The sequence below is a fragment of the Saimiri boliviensis genome, chromosome 3 (assembly GCF_048565385.1).
Source record: "Saimiri boliviensis isolate mSaiBol1 chromosome 3, mSaiBol1.pri, whole genome shotgun sequence".
In the NCBI taxonomy this organism is placed as follows: Eukaryota; Metazoa; Chordata; class Mammalia; order Primates; family Cebidae; genus Saimiri; species Saimiri boliviensis.
This window is the reverse complement of record NC_133451.1, coordinates 136,423,674-136,439,514: the sequence shown is the minus strand read 5'-3', so window position 1 is coordinate 136,439,514 and position 15,841 is coordinate 136,423,674. Positions and strand designations below refer to the sequence as shown.

Genomic DNA, 15,841 nt, shown 5'->3' with positions numbered 1-15,841 from the left:
GTGTATATCATTTGATTAAAACAAATGTTTTTTTCTTGCCAAAAATCCAAAATTCTAAGATTAAAAAAAAAAAGGAATAAAATTCAATATGATGTTTTGTTTCTGCTTTTTTCAATACTCAGCATGGCTCTGATTATTTTAAAAGGTACTATGAAAAATTTCAAAAGCTATTCAAAATAGAATTTTTTTTTTTTTTTTTTTTTTTTTGAGACGGACTTTCACTCTTGTTACCCAGGCTGGAGTTCAATGGCACTATCTAGGCTCACACAACCTCCGCCTCCTGGGTTCAGGCAATTTTCCTGCCTCAGCCTCCTGAGTAGCTGGGATCACAGGCACGCACCACCATGCCCAGCTAATTTTTTGTATTTTTAGTATAGATGGGGTTTCACCATGTTGACCAGGATGGTCTCGATCTCTTGACCTCGTGATCCACCTGCTTCGGCCTCCCAAAGTGCTGGGATTACAGGCTTGAGCCACCGCGCCCGGCCTCAAAATAGAATTATTTTTAGCTGATTACCATGGAAAAGTTTAACATCTTTTTTTATTTTTTATTTTTTATTTTTATTTTTTTTTGAGACGGAGTTTCGCTCTTGTTACCCAGGCTGGAGTGCAATGGCGCGATCTCGGCTCACCGCAACCTCCGCCTCCTGGGGTCAGGCAATTCTCCTGCCTCAGCCTCCTGAGTAACTGGGATTACAGGTACGAGCCACCATGCCCAGCTAATTTTTTGTATTTTTAGTAGAGACGGGGTTTCACCATGTTGACCAGGATGGTCTCGATCTCTCGACCTCGTGATCCACCTGCCTCGGCCTCCCAAAGTGCTGGGATTACAGGCTTGAGCCACTGCGCCCGGCGCTAACATCTTTTTAAATAAAATATGGAACACTTCACAAATTTGCATGCCATTCTTGCTCAGGGGCAATATTTTCTGTATCGGTCAAATTTTAGTGCTGCCTAAATGAGCACTCTTATCATTTTTACAAGTTACACACACACACAAACACACATACACACACACACAGGCACACACACGAGTGAATGTTAAACTGACATCATCGATTTATTAGATAGGCAGAAAACTTGAAATCTGACCTTTCTGATTCACTGATTTTGTTGAATGACCTTGGACCAGGCATTTAAACCTCAGCTTTGGTTTTGATTAAGACTGACGAGTCCATTCCTTCCCTAGTCTGATGTCATAGGGATGTGGTTAAGAAAACAGACAGGCTGCCAACATTTTGAGCTCCTGAGAGATGAGCTACTTTAGAGAGATATTCTTTGGAAAGTCTAGCAGGTAATGCTGGCTGATGGGATGTCATACCTATACCATTTAACTACATAGTGAGTTCTTTCTGAATGTGACTGACACTTTTGTGTAGCAGGTGCTTCACAAGGTTGTGTATGTTATTTTATTTTATTACTTTGTTTTGAGCCGGAGTCTCAACCTGTCCCCCAGGCTGGAGTGCAGGGGCATGCTCACAGCTCATTGCAGCCTTGACCTCCTGAGCTCAAGCAATCCTCCCACCTCAGCCTCCTGAGCAGCTGGGACTACGTATATGTGCCACCATGCCTGGCTAATTTTGTATTTTTTTGTAGATATGGGGATTCACCATGTTGCTGAGGCTGTGAACTCTTGGGCTCACACGATCTGTTCACCCGGACCTTCCAAAGTGCTAGGATTACAGGCATGAGGCACCTTGCCCAGCCTGTTTTAAAAATTATGCTTCGAATGAACTTACCTAGAAAGTACAGAGTTGATGTACAGTGTGTCATGTTTGTAACTATGCTTATGTGTATAAACAGCAGAATTTTCTGTGTTTTTTTTTTTTTTTCTTCTTTTTTGGCCAGTCAAGTGAAGCAGTGGGAGTGGGGAAGAAGCAACAGAATCTGTAACTGGTTGTGATCGATTACTTGTAAACACCACTGCACTTGGACCAGCCAGCAGCTGAATTTTCCTAGTAAAAGTTGATAGGCTTTTTAAATTTTGGTGACTTGGTAGGAAGAACTATTATTTCTATTTGGAAAAGAGTGTTTTCTTTAGAAAGTATGGAAGTGTTGCTTCTGTAAATATGGAGTATTTCCCAGCTTTGGAAACAGGCACCAGGCCAAGTTAAAGTGTCATATGTAAACCAAGCTTCTGTAGTGCAGCTTTTTTAAAACACAAGGTCCAGGGCGGTGTTGTGGTTTAAGTAGTGAAAAGGCCATGGGTTTTAGAGATGTGCAATTTGGTAAATTTCTTGACTGAGACTGTTTTGTTTCTTTTAATCTATGGAGTAAGAATAATAGTATGACCTCCTGCCTAGGATAATATTACATATTAAACCTCTCTCTTTTTTCTTTCCTTCCTTCCTCTTTCTTTTTTTCTTTTCTTTTCCTTTCCTTTCTTCCCTTTCTTTCGTAACCACCCAACGAGTTCACCTTGCCTGCTGCCTAAACAGAGCCAATTATCAAGACGGGATTGGAATGGAGAGAGTAACTTCACACAGAGTCAGCTGTGCAGGAGACCAGAGTTTTATTGTTACTCAAATCAGTCTCTCTGACCATTTGGGATTGGGGAGGGAGGGAGGGAGAGAGAGAGAGAGCGAGCGAGCGAGCGAGAGAGAGAGAGAGAGAGAGATAGTGAGAGAGAGAGATAGTGTATGGGTTTTTTGTTTTTGTTTTTGTTTTTGTTTGAGACAGTGTTTCACTCCTTTTTTTTTTTTTTTTTGAAATGGAGTCTCACTCTGTCACCCAGGCTGGAGTGCAGTGGCACAGTCTCAGCTCGCTGAAACCTCTGCCCCCCCCCCCCCCCCAGGTTCACGTGATTTTCCTCCCTCAGCCTCCCAAGTAGCTGGGATTACAAGTGCCTGCCACTACGCCCAGCTAATTTTGTTTTTTGAGTAGAGACCAGGTTTCACTATCTTGGCCAGGCTGGTCCTGAACTTCCAACCTCCTAATCCACCTGCCTCTGCCTTCCAAAGTGCTGGAATTACAGGCGTGAGCCACCACGACCAGCCAGGATCGGAGTTTTTAAAGACAATTTAGCAGCTAGGGGCTCGGGAAGTGGGAAGTGCTGATTGGTCAGGTTGGAGATGGAATCGTAGAAGAGTCAAAGAGGGGTTTTCTTGCTGTCTTCTGTTCCTAGGTAGGATCACAGAACTGGTTGAGCCAGGTTACTATCTGGGTGGTGTCAGCTGATCCACTGAGTGCAGGGTCTGCAAAACATCTCAAGCTCTGATCTTTGGTTTTACAATAGTGTTGTTATCCTGAAGAGCAATTTGGGGAGGTTCAGACTCGCAGCCAGAGGCTGCATGGCCCCTAACCTTAATTCCTCCTCACTTGTAGCTAATTTGTTAGTCCTACAAAGGCAGACTGGTCCTCAGGCAAGAAGGGCTCTATTTGGAAAAGAGCTATTATCGATATTGTTTCAGAGTCAAACCATAAACTCAATTCCTTCCCAAGGTTAGTTTAACCGATGCCTAAGAATGAAAAAGGACAGCTTAAATGTTAAAAGCAAGATGGAGTCGGTTAGGTCTGATCTCTTTCACTGCTATAATTTTCTCAGTTATAATTTTTGCAAAGGCAGTTTCACTTTCTCTCTTTTATTTTCTTTTTTTTGGTAAAGAGTATTTCTGTAGGGAATTAGAGGGCTGTGGACACCTTACCAGATATTTAGAAAATTAAGAAGTAAATTTTAGCTCAGCCTTGGTTTATGCCTTGGTGTAGAAGCCAGAAATTCTTTAAGCTGGTAAAAGGAGCTGTGTTTTGTGTTGTACATTTTTCCTCTCGGGTGCTCTCAAACTCTCTGCTGTCTTCTCTGATGCCCTCTTCTGATTCTCCTTTCCTGGCATGATCCCTAACATTTTGAAACCTTCTCTGAATTAATTCACTTCACCAGGTCTTTCAAGTGCCCAGACACGAATACCAGCAGACATTTCTTTTAAATTATAGGGAATACCTCTAGTTTTTGTCCCTGCCCCATAGCAAATATATTTTAGTTTCAAATCTGTAAACCTTTAGTCCTGAAGAAAACACTCTGAACCATAAACAAAGTTTTTAATTAAAATTATAATTATCACCCTCAGGCATATTAATAGCACGTAGGGGAGGAAGAACTTTTCTTCTACCCTCCTAGAGTATGTGCCTAGGGTCTATAAATTAAGGTGACAAAAGACAGATTAACAGGAGAAAAAGGTGCACACATTTTTTGGATATTATTGTAGCAGGAGCGGCTGTGAGAAACAGAGCTCTCGAACACCAAACAGGGAAGGAAGGGCTTTATTATTATTATTATTATTATTATTATTATTACGGCCAGGAGCCAGGCGATGATTTGTCTAAACCCTGCTCCTCCAACAAAGAAAGTTTCTGCCTTTATATAGGTTTACACTCTAGATATTACACGTGAAAGAATCTTAGGTTTACAGCCTTAGAAATCACATATGAAAGGGTTTCGAGTTTACAGTTTTAGGAATCACATGTGAAAAGGTTCTGGTCTCCGGATGGTGGAGTGGGTTGGGAGTTTGATCTTGTTTAAGGGAAAAGAGTGTCTTCCAGAGAGTTTCCCCAATACCAAGCCTGCCATGTACAGTAAGGTGATTCAGGAGGCACCAGCTGGGGCCAGCCTTTTCTTCTACTGAAATGCAGTGTGGAAGTCGAGGGGGGACGTGATCCCAGATGCCTGGGTCTCCTTCCTTACTATTTTAAAATTTTACATTATCAAGGGCTTCACAACTTCCTCTTTGGGTTTTATACACCATTTTAACGAAGAACAATATATTGAGGAGAACTGCCTAGACAAAAGAAAGAGAAGGTTGGACTCCTGGGGCAATAAATTGTAGGAAACGTATGGTAGATAAGCCTTGTTTAGTAAGATCATTTTGCCAGCTCATCTCATTGCAGTCTTCAGTGTTTATGAGACTTCCCTTCCTGGCGCGGGAGAGAGAGGCACCTTACAAATGGAAATTTCCTTTACAAAAGGGAAATGTATGCCCTGCTTTTAGGCAGATGGGGAAGGGCAGGGAGCTCCTCTTCTGCCTGTTCTTTCTCTATAGCTTTCAGCTCAAAATAATGCTTATATCAAAGTGACATATTTTGGTGTGACACAGTCCAACCTCTTCAAGTACAATAGTTGGAAAAACATATTCAATTTTCATAAGAGTAATAAAAGGTAAATATATGTTTAAATATAGTCATGGCTACAGGCATAAGCAGACATAGCTATATAAAGTATTTATCCTGTTACTCACCACTGCTTTGAAACCCAGTGAGCATACCTCTTTGTAACAACATGCCTTCTTCTAATTTGTTTTGTTTGCATGGTGAACATGTGAGGTTTTTATTGATTTACAGAACAAACAACTGGGAGCTTAACGTACTCCTACAGCAATAAGGGTTGGCTTACTGGTCATTTTGAGGTCACTGACATTGACTTCTACCTGTATTTATAACACAATGCTTACGGTGAGAGAGCCAGTGATTGACTTGCACCTACAGATGATTACATATTTTTCTGTTTTGATTTTCTGTCTGACAGCAGCAGCGTGCAGGGTCGAAGACAGCTGGCCCCCCATGTCAGTGGTCTAGGATGGCCAGTGAAGGCACCAACATCCCAAGTCCTGTGGTGCGCCAGATTGACAAGCAGTTTCTGATTTGCAGTATATGCCTGGAACGGTACAAGAATCCCAAGGTTCTTCCCTGTCTGCACACTTTCTGCGAGAGGTAAGCCTCCTTTGTGCTTGGGGAAGGGAGTTTCACAGGCTGACCTCTTACAACCTACTGCAGGATGCTTTACCAGAATTCTATGGTTACCTTTGAGAGACAACTAATCTATTGTGCTTCTGATAAACACTGAAAAACAGAATCATGAGTTGCCAATAATTTACTTTATTTCGAAGCATTATAGGTGGGAGAAAGCAATCCAGTAACTACTGATTCATTTCCACAAGAGTTGGAGCATTAAATAAAAAGGTTAAGTTGAAAAACCTTTTAAAATTTTCCTTTGTTTTTATGAAACAATTTTTGTCCACAGCAGATCCCTACAGAGGGTTTTTGAGAGCCAATTAAAAAAATAGATCATTTCCTCCCATATAACAAATCAGGTAAATCATCTACATATGTGAGTGCTTAGTTCAAAGAGTATAGCTTCTTTTCCAAAGATTCTTCAGACACGTACTAATGTCACATTTGAACACTATGATGTTTTAAAGAAAAAATATATATATTAAATAAATTACCTGACTATGTAATCTGCTATATGTAAAAACAGACTTCCTTATTTATCTTCTTGATAGGGTATTTGTTTTTGGAGAGGGATATTAATCAGTTTTCAAAACACACTTTAATCCCATTGTTTAATTTACCATATAAGCAATTAAGCATAAGTTTGTTAGTAATTAGTTTATCTTCCTTATAAGTATTTCCCTAGTAAAGTTATATATCTTTCTTAAAAATAAATATGGTAATTGTGTTTTATAGCATTTTGTTAAATACACTTTTATCGTTATTTAATGCACATACTTAAAATGCTTTACTTCCTATTATAGAACTGGAAATCAGTATTTCAAATGGCTTCAAATCTATGCTGCTTACACAGATCTCTGATTTAACATGTCTGTATTGTTTGACTGACCATTTTTGGGTTGATTTACTTTGCAAAGGTTAAATTGCAAAAAATAACCATATCCTTTGTGGTGGTGATGGATGGAAGGAGAAGGTAGATTTGTTACTAGTAGTTGTGTTTTTTTTGTTTGTTTTGAGTTGTTGTGGGGGTGTGTGTGTGTGTGTGCGCGCGTGCACGCACTTGTGTGTATGCGTTTCAGTTTGTTTCAGTGGTGTTATATCGGGCACTATTTATTTTATTCATTTTATACTTTGGCTTAAGTGCTTTGTAATTTATATTACAAAATGATTAGAATGTGATTCCTCCATCCCCTTAATGGGTGCACTTAAAACATGAATATCAGCTAATCGTCCATGTGTTCCGGGGCACACAAGGAAAGATATTACCTGATGTGCAGCAGTTGGCATAGCTTGGCAGACATTCTCTATAGAAGTGTACTCAGAGCCACTCAGTCTGAGCTTGGCAGAATTGCCCCATGTCCCAGTATTTAGCGCCCAGACTATCTATTGTTTGGGTCCTATTTCCTCACTCTGACAGGTGAGAAGCAACACTTAAGGCTGCCTTGGGTCTGCCCCTCTCTCTTCTTTGGGGGTCTAGCCCAACCCACTTCTGCTTTCCACCCAATAGCTAGTGGTGAAATTTGTGAGATCCTACTACAGCAAGTTCTTACAGAATGCTCTGTGTTAAACTAGATGATTTCCTTTTCTTTTCTTTTAAATTTTATTTTATTTTATTTTTTTTTTTTTGAGACGGAGTTTCGCTCTTGTTACCCAGGCTGGAGTGCAATGGCGCGATCTCGGCTCACCGCAACCTCTGCCTCCTGGGCTCAAGCAATTCTCCTGCCTCAGCCTCCTGAGTAGCTGGGATTACAGGCTCGTGCCACCATGCCCAGCTAATTTTTTGTATCTTTAGTAGAGACGGGGTTTCACCATGTTGACCAGGATGGTCTCGATCTCTCGACCTCGTGATCCACCCGCCTCAGCCTCCCAAAGTGCTGGGATTACAGGCTTGAGCCACCGCGCCCGGCTTAATTTTATTTTTAATTTATTAATTTATTTATTTTAAGACGAGATCTCACTCTGTTACCCAGTCTGGAGTACAGTGGCACAATCACAGTTCACTGAAGCCTCAATTTCCCACGCTCCAGAGATCTTCCTACCTCAACCTCTCAGTTAGTTGGGACCACAGGTGCATACCACCTGGAGACAGGGTTTCTCCATGTTGCCCAGGCTGGTCTCAAACTCCTGAGCTCAGGCAATCTACCTGCCTCGGCCTCCCAAAGTGTTGGGCTTTCAGGCATGAGCCACTGCTCCCAGCTGACAGGATTTCCGTTTGAAGGTGCTGGCAACTTTCCTTAAAATGGGGAAAAACATTTTTTTTATGCAGAGATAAAACTTTACAGGCTGTCTCAGTGTCAAGAGAGTGAGCTCTAGGATCCAGTGTTCAGCCTCTGCTGGACATTCACACAGGCTACTTGGTGAGAACCTCACAGACACTCTCTTATTCCACATCTTCCAAAACAGCATCAAGGGACTTGAAGGAGATCAAAGCCACATGCAGCTTCTGGCCCCATGGAATTACAGCCTAGTGGAGGAGCCAGTCACTAATCCCATAATTGCTCAGACTAATGTAAAATTAAACCAGTGACTAATGCTGTATACCAGAAGTACACAGGAAAAAATATAATAGAGGAATTTGTCCTAATCAGGGAAGGCTTCCTTGCAGAAGTGATGATTAAGCACAAACCCCAATGATGAATAAAAATTAAGCAAATGGGCGCAAGCAGAATTTCAGGTATGTGGAAAGGTGCTATAGTGGGAGGTGGCTATAGTGAGTGAGAGGGTTGTTAATACTGGGAAAGAACTTAAATAAGCCCACTGTGGATGATATGCAGTAAATGGGGAAGAGACAGAAAATATGTAGGTGCTAGGTCATATGAGATGTGTAATCCATATTGCCATATATGGATTTTTGTCTTAGCTGTAAGAGCACTGGAAATGGAAACCATGGCAGGGTTTTCATCTCAGATAGTATGGGAGGGAGATTTAAATGGCTAGTTTTGAGTTTCGAGAAGGTCGCTCTGGTTGCATTGTGGAGAAGTGTTAGAGGGTACAAGACTGGTAATACAGCAGGGGATGAAGAGAACTGGAGAGGTTAGAAAGATATGTAGGCATTGACAGCCTCTGGTGATGGGTTGGATATGGAAAATGAAAAACAGTAAGGGAGTTACTGTTTTAAGAATGACTCCTAGTTTCTGGTTTGTTTAAATAAATGGATGGAGGTGCTATTCATCAAGAATGGGAGAGGATACAGTTGGGGAGCAGCTCATGGGTTTGGTTTTGTTCATGTTGAGTTTGAAGACTTGTAAGACATCTAAGAAAAGATGTCAAGAAGTCAGTTAACGGGGCTCAAAGCAGATGTCTTTGGGAAGAAATATAAATTTGGGAGCCTTATGCTTGTAGCCACACATGCGATATGAATATGATATCTGAGAAAGAGAAGTCTTATGATAAATGAAACCTTGATTAACTCAAAACCGTACTGACTCAGAAAAAATAGAGCAGACAGAAGAACCATGTGAGTGTGGGGTCATGAAGTCAAGGGAAGAGAATTTTTTTCAATAAAAAGGAGGGTCAGCAGAGCAATAATGAAGCTTAAAGATGCTGCCCAGAAGTCTAGTAAGATGGAATTGAAATACGTCTGCTGGATTCAGATGTCATTAATGACCTTAGCAAAAGCTGTTTCATTTCTGTATTGGTTCCGAGTTAGCTACCTCTGTGACATAGAGAAGATCAATGAATGTCTCTGATGCCAGGTTTATTTATCTGCCAAATAAGGGGAATGGGGTTCGGTTGGTGTGTTTTGAATTCTGCTTGGCTAGATACTGGAAAAAAATAGTATCGTGTAATTATCGAGAGTTTAGATTATGGTGCCAAACTGCCTGCATTTGAATTCATGCTCTGCCCCTGACCCGCTAAGTATCTTGGACCAGTACCCTGGCCTGTCTCTGTGTTTCATTGTGTGTTTCAAGGAATCATAACAGTACTTACCTCATAGGTTCATTGGAAGTACTTTGAATTCAGTGAGCAGCATATGTGTGAGTCATTGTTAGTGACACACTTCTTTAACTAAATGAGTTAAGTTGATACCTGTTGAGTAGAGACAGGAGAAGCGATGGTGTGGCTCTGACTCTGGGTGTCCCATCCTTGCTTCAAACAAACATTTCCACTTTGGTGTGTTTTTATGTGATTATGATTTTGCACATTAGAAGAATTTCATTGCTAACAAAAATATTTGATGTGTTTCTTCCGATTGTCAAAGTCTATACATTTGTGAGCCCACTCCTAGATATTCTGGGCCAGTGCTTCTCAAACTCTAACATGTATGCAAATCACATGGGGAGCTGACTCAGCAGGTGTCAGATTGGGTCTACAGTTCTGCATTTCTACCAAATTCAACCCCAGGGAGGCTGACCCTACTTGTCCAGGGACCATACTTGGTGTGCCAAGGCTCTAGAAAACACTTCAAAGGTCTAATTCGTGTAAGGACAGCTTACCTGTTAGCTTCTGAATATTGTTTTCCTAGTAAAGGAGACCGTGCTGGGAGTTCCTGAGAAATACTTTGTGTAGTCACTGAGAACTTTGTGTAGTCACTGAGAACGTGCATGGTATCTGCGAGAAGTGGGGGTTCTGCACTGTGCTAAAGTGTCCTCCACCTCTGCTTCTGCAACAGGTGCCTGCAGAACTACATTCCCGCCCACAGTTTAACCCTCTCCTGCCCAGTGTGCCGCCAGACCTCCATCCTGCCCGAGAAAGGGGTGGCTGCGCTCCAGAACAATTTCTTCATCACAAACCTGATGGATGTGCTGCAGCGAACTCCAGGCAGCAACGTCGAGGAGTCTTCCATCCTGGAGACAGTCACTGCTGTGGCTGCAGGAAAGCCTCTCTCTTGCCCAAATCACGATGGGAATGTAAGTGGCGTGGATGGCAGATAACTGCCCGGGAGCATGACTGTTGTGGCCGTAGGGCAGCTTTGGGCATGTCAGAGATCACACATTAAAACAGAACTCCATCTGGAAAACTGAGTAATTAAAAAAGATTTTTACCAGCTCTCAGGCTGCTTTACCTGCTCACATTCTTTGACCAGAACTCTCTAAATACCAAAATCAGTCTCCACTGTGTCTGCTTCACACGTATTGTTGGTTTCCCCAGGAGAGCAAACCAGTAGCTGTTTGCAAGCTGGGCATACTTTGACATACATAAACACCTGTGTAATAAATTATGGATACAGATTTAACAATGGCTAAGTTCTGCAAGTTGAGAATGATTATTAAAAATGTTAGAGTTCTTTATTTTTCTTGGGAGGGAAATTTTCTCATGCTACATTAGACCTTATTCCTTATTAATAGATAGAATTTGAAGCTATGTGAATCCCTGATCGTAGATCATAGATCATGAATTCCAAACATATTTCCTGCTACTGGTGAGTACAATAACTGTTAGACACTTAGGAGGACCTGTGTGTGCCATCCAATAGCTGATGACAACAGCTATGTAACCTGAAGAGGTGGCACTGTGCAGTGGCTAAGGACATTGGCTTTGGAGTCAGGCTGCCTGATTCAAATCCTACTCTTAAACTTAGTCCCTGTGCAGCTTTGGGAAGTCTATTAAACTCTCTGTGTCTTATTTCCTTATCAGTTAAAAAAAAAGTCACAATAGTATTTACCATATAGGATGCGGAAGAGTTAAATGTTCAAGTTATGTAAATCATATAGTAGGATTTTGATAGATGTCAGCTTTAAAATGTTTAAGTTAATAACTTTATATTCATCTCATTTGTATACTGGCCACTTTGAAAGTATTTGAAACTGCTTAAAATAAAAGGCCCAGCCGGGCGCGGTGGCTCAAGCCTGTAATCCCAGCACTTTGGGAGGCCGAGGCGGGTGGATCACGAGGTCGAGAGATCGAGACCAACCTGGTCAACACGGTGAAACCCCGTCTCTACTAAAAATACAAAAAATTAGCTGGGCATGGTGGTGCGTGCCTATAATCCCAGCTACTCAGGAGGCTGAGGCAGGAGAATTGCCTGAACCCAGGAGGCGGAGGTTGCGGTGAGCCGAGATGGCGCCATTGCACTCCAGCCTGGGTAACAAGAGCGAAACTCCGTCTCAAAAAATAAAAAAAAATAAAAAAATAAAAAAAAAAAAAAATAATAATAAAATAAAATAAAATAAAATAAAATAAAATAAAAAAATAAAAGGCCCAGGTATTATGAAACCACTAAGGCCAGCAAGCAATCATTAGAGCAAAGCAATTCTTATTAGCCACACTACTGTTTCTTTACCTCATCTCCCAGCATTCTCTCTGCACACTGTGCTGAAGCCTCACCAGCCTCCTAGAAACTGCCAAATGGTTTCCCTCCTCCAGGCCTGGCTGTTCTGTTCCTTCTGCCCGGGTTGCACTTTGTTCCCTCTTTATGCGGCGAGCTCATTCTCTTCCTTGAAGTCTCACTGCAAATTTCTCCTGCACACAGCAGTCGTCTCCGCCAACACAGGTCGCCTTTTACATCCGGTGACCCTCCATCCTGTCCCTTTCTTTCTTTCCTCCCTGGTGCTCACTGCGGTCTGCCTGCCATCAGCTGTGTATTTGTTTACTTATTAGTCCTGGCTTTCCCTCTAGAATGTGAGCTCCGGCAGGACAGGGACTTGTCATTAGACCCCTAGAATTGAGGGCAGTATCTTATACATAGAAGCCAATACATATTTGTTGAACAAATTTGCCAGACATCGTATTTGGCTCCTTAAACTCTACTCTGCAAAGTAGTTGTTGGTTACTTTCATTTTATAGATGAAGAAACTGAGGCTGGAACAGTTTAAGTCACAGAGCTCGCTGGGCACATCATAAAAGCTAGTCCTGGAGGAAACAGCATCCTGAGCTTTCTGGTAGCCAAAACAAGAGAGGGCCACCATGGCTTACACATCCGTAACGATTTAATCGAAAGCACACCAGGCTATTAATAACTATCAGTTTTCCATGCATTGTACTCCAAGGGAAACTGATGAGTAAATTTTGTAAAAGTAACTTTTAAATGCTGCCTTTGAAAGCAGTTTGAGTAATTTCCTCATGACCACTTCTCACGCTGGCACTTACTGAATGCTGAGGCTGTCTTTGCCTGGAGCCTGCATTCTAAACACTAGTTCTAGGAAGGTATTTCCATTAGGTATAAGAGTGTCTCTTAAAATGGGGTTCTCTGGAGATGCGACTTGATAGAAGGGTAAAGTCTTAGAAACAGTAGGTTTTTTTGTTTTTTATGGGTTTTTCAGTTTTTGTTTTTGAGACGGAGTCTCACTGTCATCCAGGCTGGAGTGCAGTGGCACAATCATGGCTCATGGAAGCCTCAACCTCCCGGCTTAAACAATCCTCCCTCCTCAGTCCCATCCTCTGCCCCAGTAGCTGGGAACACAGGTGCATGCCACCACACCCAGCTAATTTTTGTATTTTCTGTAGAGACGGGGTCTCACTATATTGCCCAGGCTGGTCTCGAACTCCTGGGCTAAAGTGATTCACCGTTGGCCTCCCAAAGTGCTAAAATTACAAGTGTGCACCAAGGTTCCTGCCTGAGCTGGTATTTCTGACTGTCGTTATTTCTCATTCTACATGACAGCCTCTTCACATCCCAAATTTATACCGGTGTCTACAGTAGGTCTCCCAATGTTTCTAAGGGCCAAACATAGTGGTTTATACCTGTAATCCCAGCACTGTGGGAGGTTGAGGCAAGCCAATTGCTTCAGCTCAGGAGTTTGAGACCAGGCTGGGCAACATGGTGAAACCCCACATCTAGCAAAAATATAAAAATCTGCTGGGTATGATGGGGTGCACCTGTAGTCCCAGCTACTCGGAGGCTGAGGTGGGAGGATCCTGTGGGCCTAGACACTGAGGCTGCATGAGCCATGATTTCACCTCTGCACTCTGACCTGGGTACAGAGCAAGACTGTCAAAAAAAGAAGGGAGAAAGAGAGAAAGAAAGAGAGGAGGGAAGGAAGGAAGGAAGGAAGGAAGGGAAGGAGGAAGGAAGGAAGGAAGGGAGGAAGGAAGGAAGGAAGGAAGGTTACTAAGGAAGGAAGGTTACTAAGGTCTCCATTAAGTAAAGTGAGAATGCCACAAAATTCAGGCAACAGCTTGCAGCTCAAGGAAGCGGCTAGAATGGAGATGGGAAACGTGAAGGGGGGACACAGGTGGGCCTGAAAAGGTAGCTGGGAGATTGGGACAAGCTGTGAATATCATTAAGAACATGTTTGGCAGGCCGCAGTGGCTGATGCCTGTAATCTTAGCACTCTGGGAGGCCAAGGCGGGCGGATCACCTGAGGTCAGGAGTTTGAGACTAGCCTGACCAGCATGGTGAAACCCCGTCTCTACTAAAAGTACAAAAATTAGCCAGGTGTGGGGGTGGTTGCCTGTAATCCCAGCTACTCAGGAGACTGAGGCAAAAGAAGCTTGAACCCAGGTGGCGGACATTGCAGTGAGCCGAGATTGTGCCACTGCATTCCAGCCTGGGTGACAAAAGTGAGACTCCATCTCAAAAAGAAAAAAAAAAAAAAAAAAAAAAGAACATGTTTGATGTCAATTTCTTAAATTGCAAAATCATCAAAGCCTTCCTAACAGAAGATAGGTATTTTAGTGACATTATGGAGGAATAGAGTGGCAGACACTGAAAGCTGGGAAATCATTTAAGAGTTTACTGAATTGTGCAAATGAGAGATGATAAAGGTGGAACTAGAATAGCATCAAAGGGTCTGGAGAAGAGAACATGAATTTCAGAGAAAAGAGTACACTTTGATACAGGAATCTGCTTCCCACAAATAAAAAGGCATGTGTTAAGCTAAGCTATTAGGATCGTGAGAACTTGAGCAACTAAAATTAATCTTATATTAGGTCACAAAGAAAAATCACTATATTTTCCCATTGTGTAAATCAAGTTCCTTCCCTACAATGTACTAAAATTATATTAGTAACACCTGTTTATGGGGAAAAAAAATCTCTTTTAAAAGTTAATAATTATTTAATCAAAGAAAATAATAGAAAAATTGGACTATTTACAAAATATTGGAAGTGAAAACTTTTTCTATCAAGTGTGTAGGGTCAAATCTCTACCCAGGAAATTTTATAGGTTTAAGTATTTTCCTTTTATTTAAAAAGAATTGCAGCTTGGGCAACGTAGTGAGTCCTCACCTCTACAAAAAAAAATTAAAGAATGAAGCCTGGCGCGGTGGTTCATACCTGTAATCTCAGCCGTTTGGGAGGCCGAGGCAGGCGGATCACCTGAGGTCAGGAGTTCAAGACCAGCCTGGCCAAAATGGTGAAATCCTGTCTCTCCTAAAAATGCAAAATTTAGTCAGGTGTGGTGGCACATGCCTGTAATCCCAGCTACTTGGGAGACTGAAGCAGGAGAATTGCTTGAACTTAGGAGGCGGAGGTTGCAGTAAGCCAAGATTGTGCTACTACACTCCAACCTGGACAACAGAGTGAGACTCCATCTCAAATAATAATAATAATAATAATAATAATAATATTTTTTAAATGGGGCAGGAGAATTGCTTTAGCCTGGGAGGTTGAGGCAGCAATGAGCTGTGATCTCACCAAAGCACTCCCGCTTGAGTGACAGAGTGAGACCTTGCCCCTACCCCCATCCCCCCAAAAAAGAATTCAACTCAAGTAGTTAGGAAAAGGATAATAAAATAAACATATGGAACATACACAAAGAAAGAAAAGAACGAAAATACACTGTATTGTAGGAAAAGCTAGAAAGGTCTCCCAAATCATTTATGATATACTTATAACCCTGATACCAAAACCTACTGAAGATAGAACAAAAAGAAAATCATCAATAGCTTAATTTATGACAGTGGCTGTAAAATTCCCCAGCAAATTCCTTTTTTTTTTTTTTTTTTTTTTAAGCAGGGTCTTACTTTGTCACCAAGGCTGGATGGAGTGCAGTAGCCCTATCATGGTTCACTGTAACCTCCAAATCCAGGGCACAAGTGATAGCGCTGCCTCAGCTTCCAGAGTAGCTGCGACTACAGGCACCATGCTACCATGCCTGGCTCATTTTTTAAGTTTTTGTTGAGATAACGTCTTAAGTTGCCCAGGCTGGTGTCAAACTTTGGCCTCAAGGGGTCCTCCCACCTGGGCCTCTCAAAGTGCTGGGGTTACAGGCATGAGCCACTATGCCCAGCCCCCCAGC

General features: G+C 42.0%; 1 protein-coding gene and 1 pseudogene across 9 annotated transcripts in view; one reads left to right on the top strand and one right to left on the bottom strand.

Annotated features, from left to right (window-relative positions):
• Positions 1-15,841, top strand: part of TRIM2 (tripartite motif containing 2) — a 195,299-nt gene that overhangs the window by 129,493 nt on the left and 49,965 nt on the right. For 5 of the 9 annotated variants that reach the window (XM_074396811.1, XM_003927966.4, XM_010338594.3 and 2 more), the window contains exons 2-3: positions 5,516-5,700; positions 10,334-10,571. In XM_074396811.1, coding sequence (XP_074252912.1) covers positions 5,516-5,700; positions 10,334-10,571 — 423 coding nt within the window. The remainder of the gene's footprint in view (positions 1-5,515; positions 5,701-10,333; positions 10,572-15,841) is intronic. The other 4 variants (XM_074396812.1, XM_074396815.1, XM_074396813.1 and 1 more) reach the window with 1 other exon arrangement.
• Positions 872-966, bottom strand: LOC120367784 (U6 spliceosomal RNA; annotated as a pseudogene).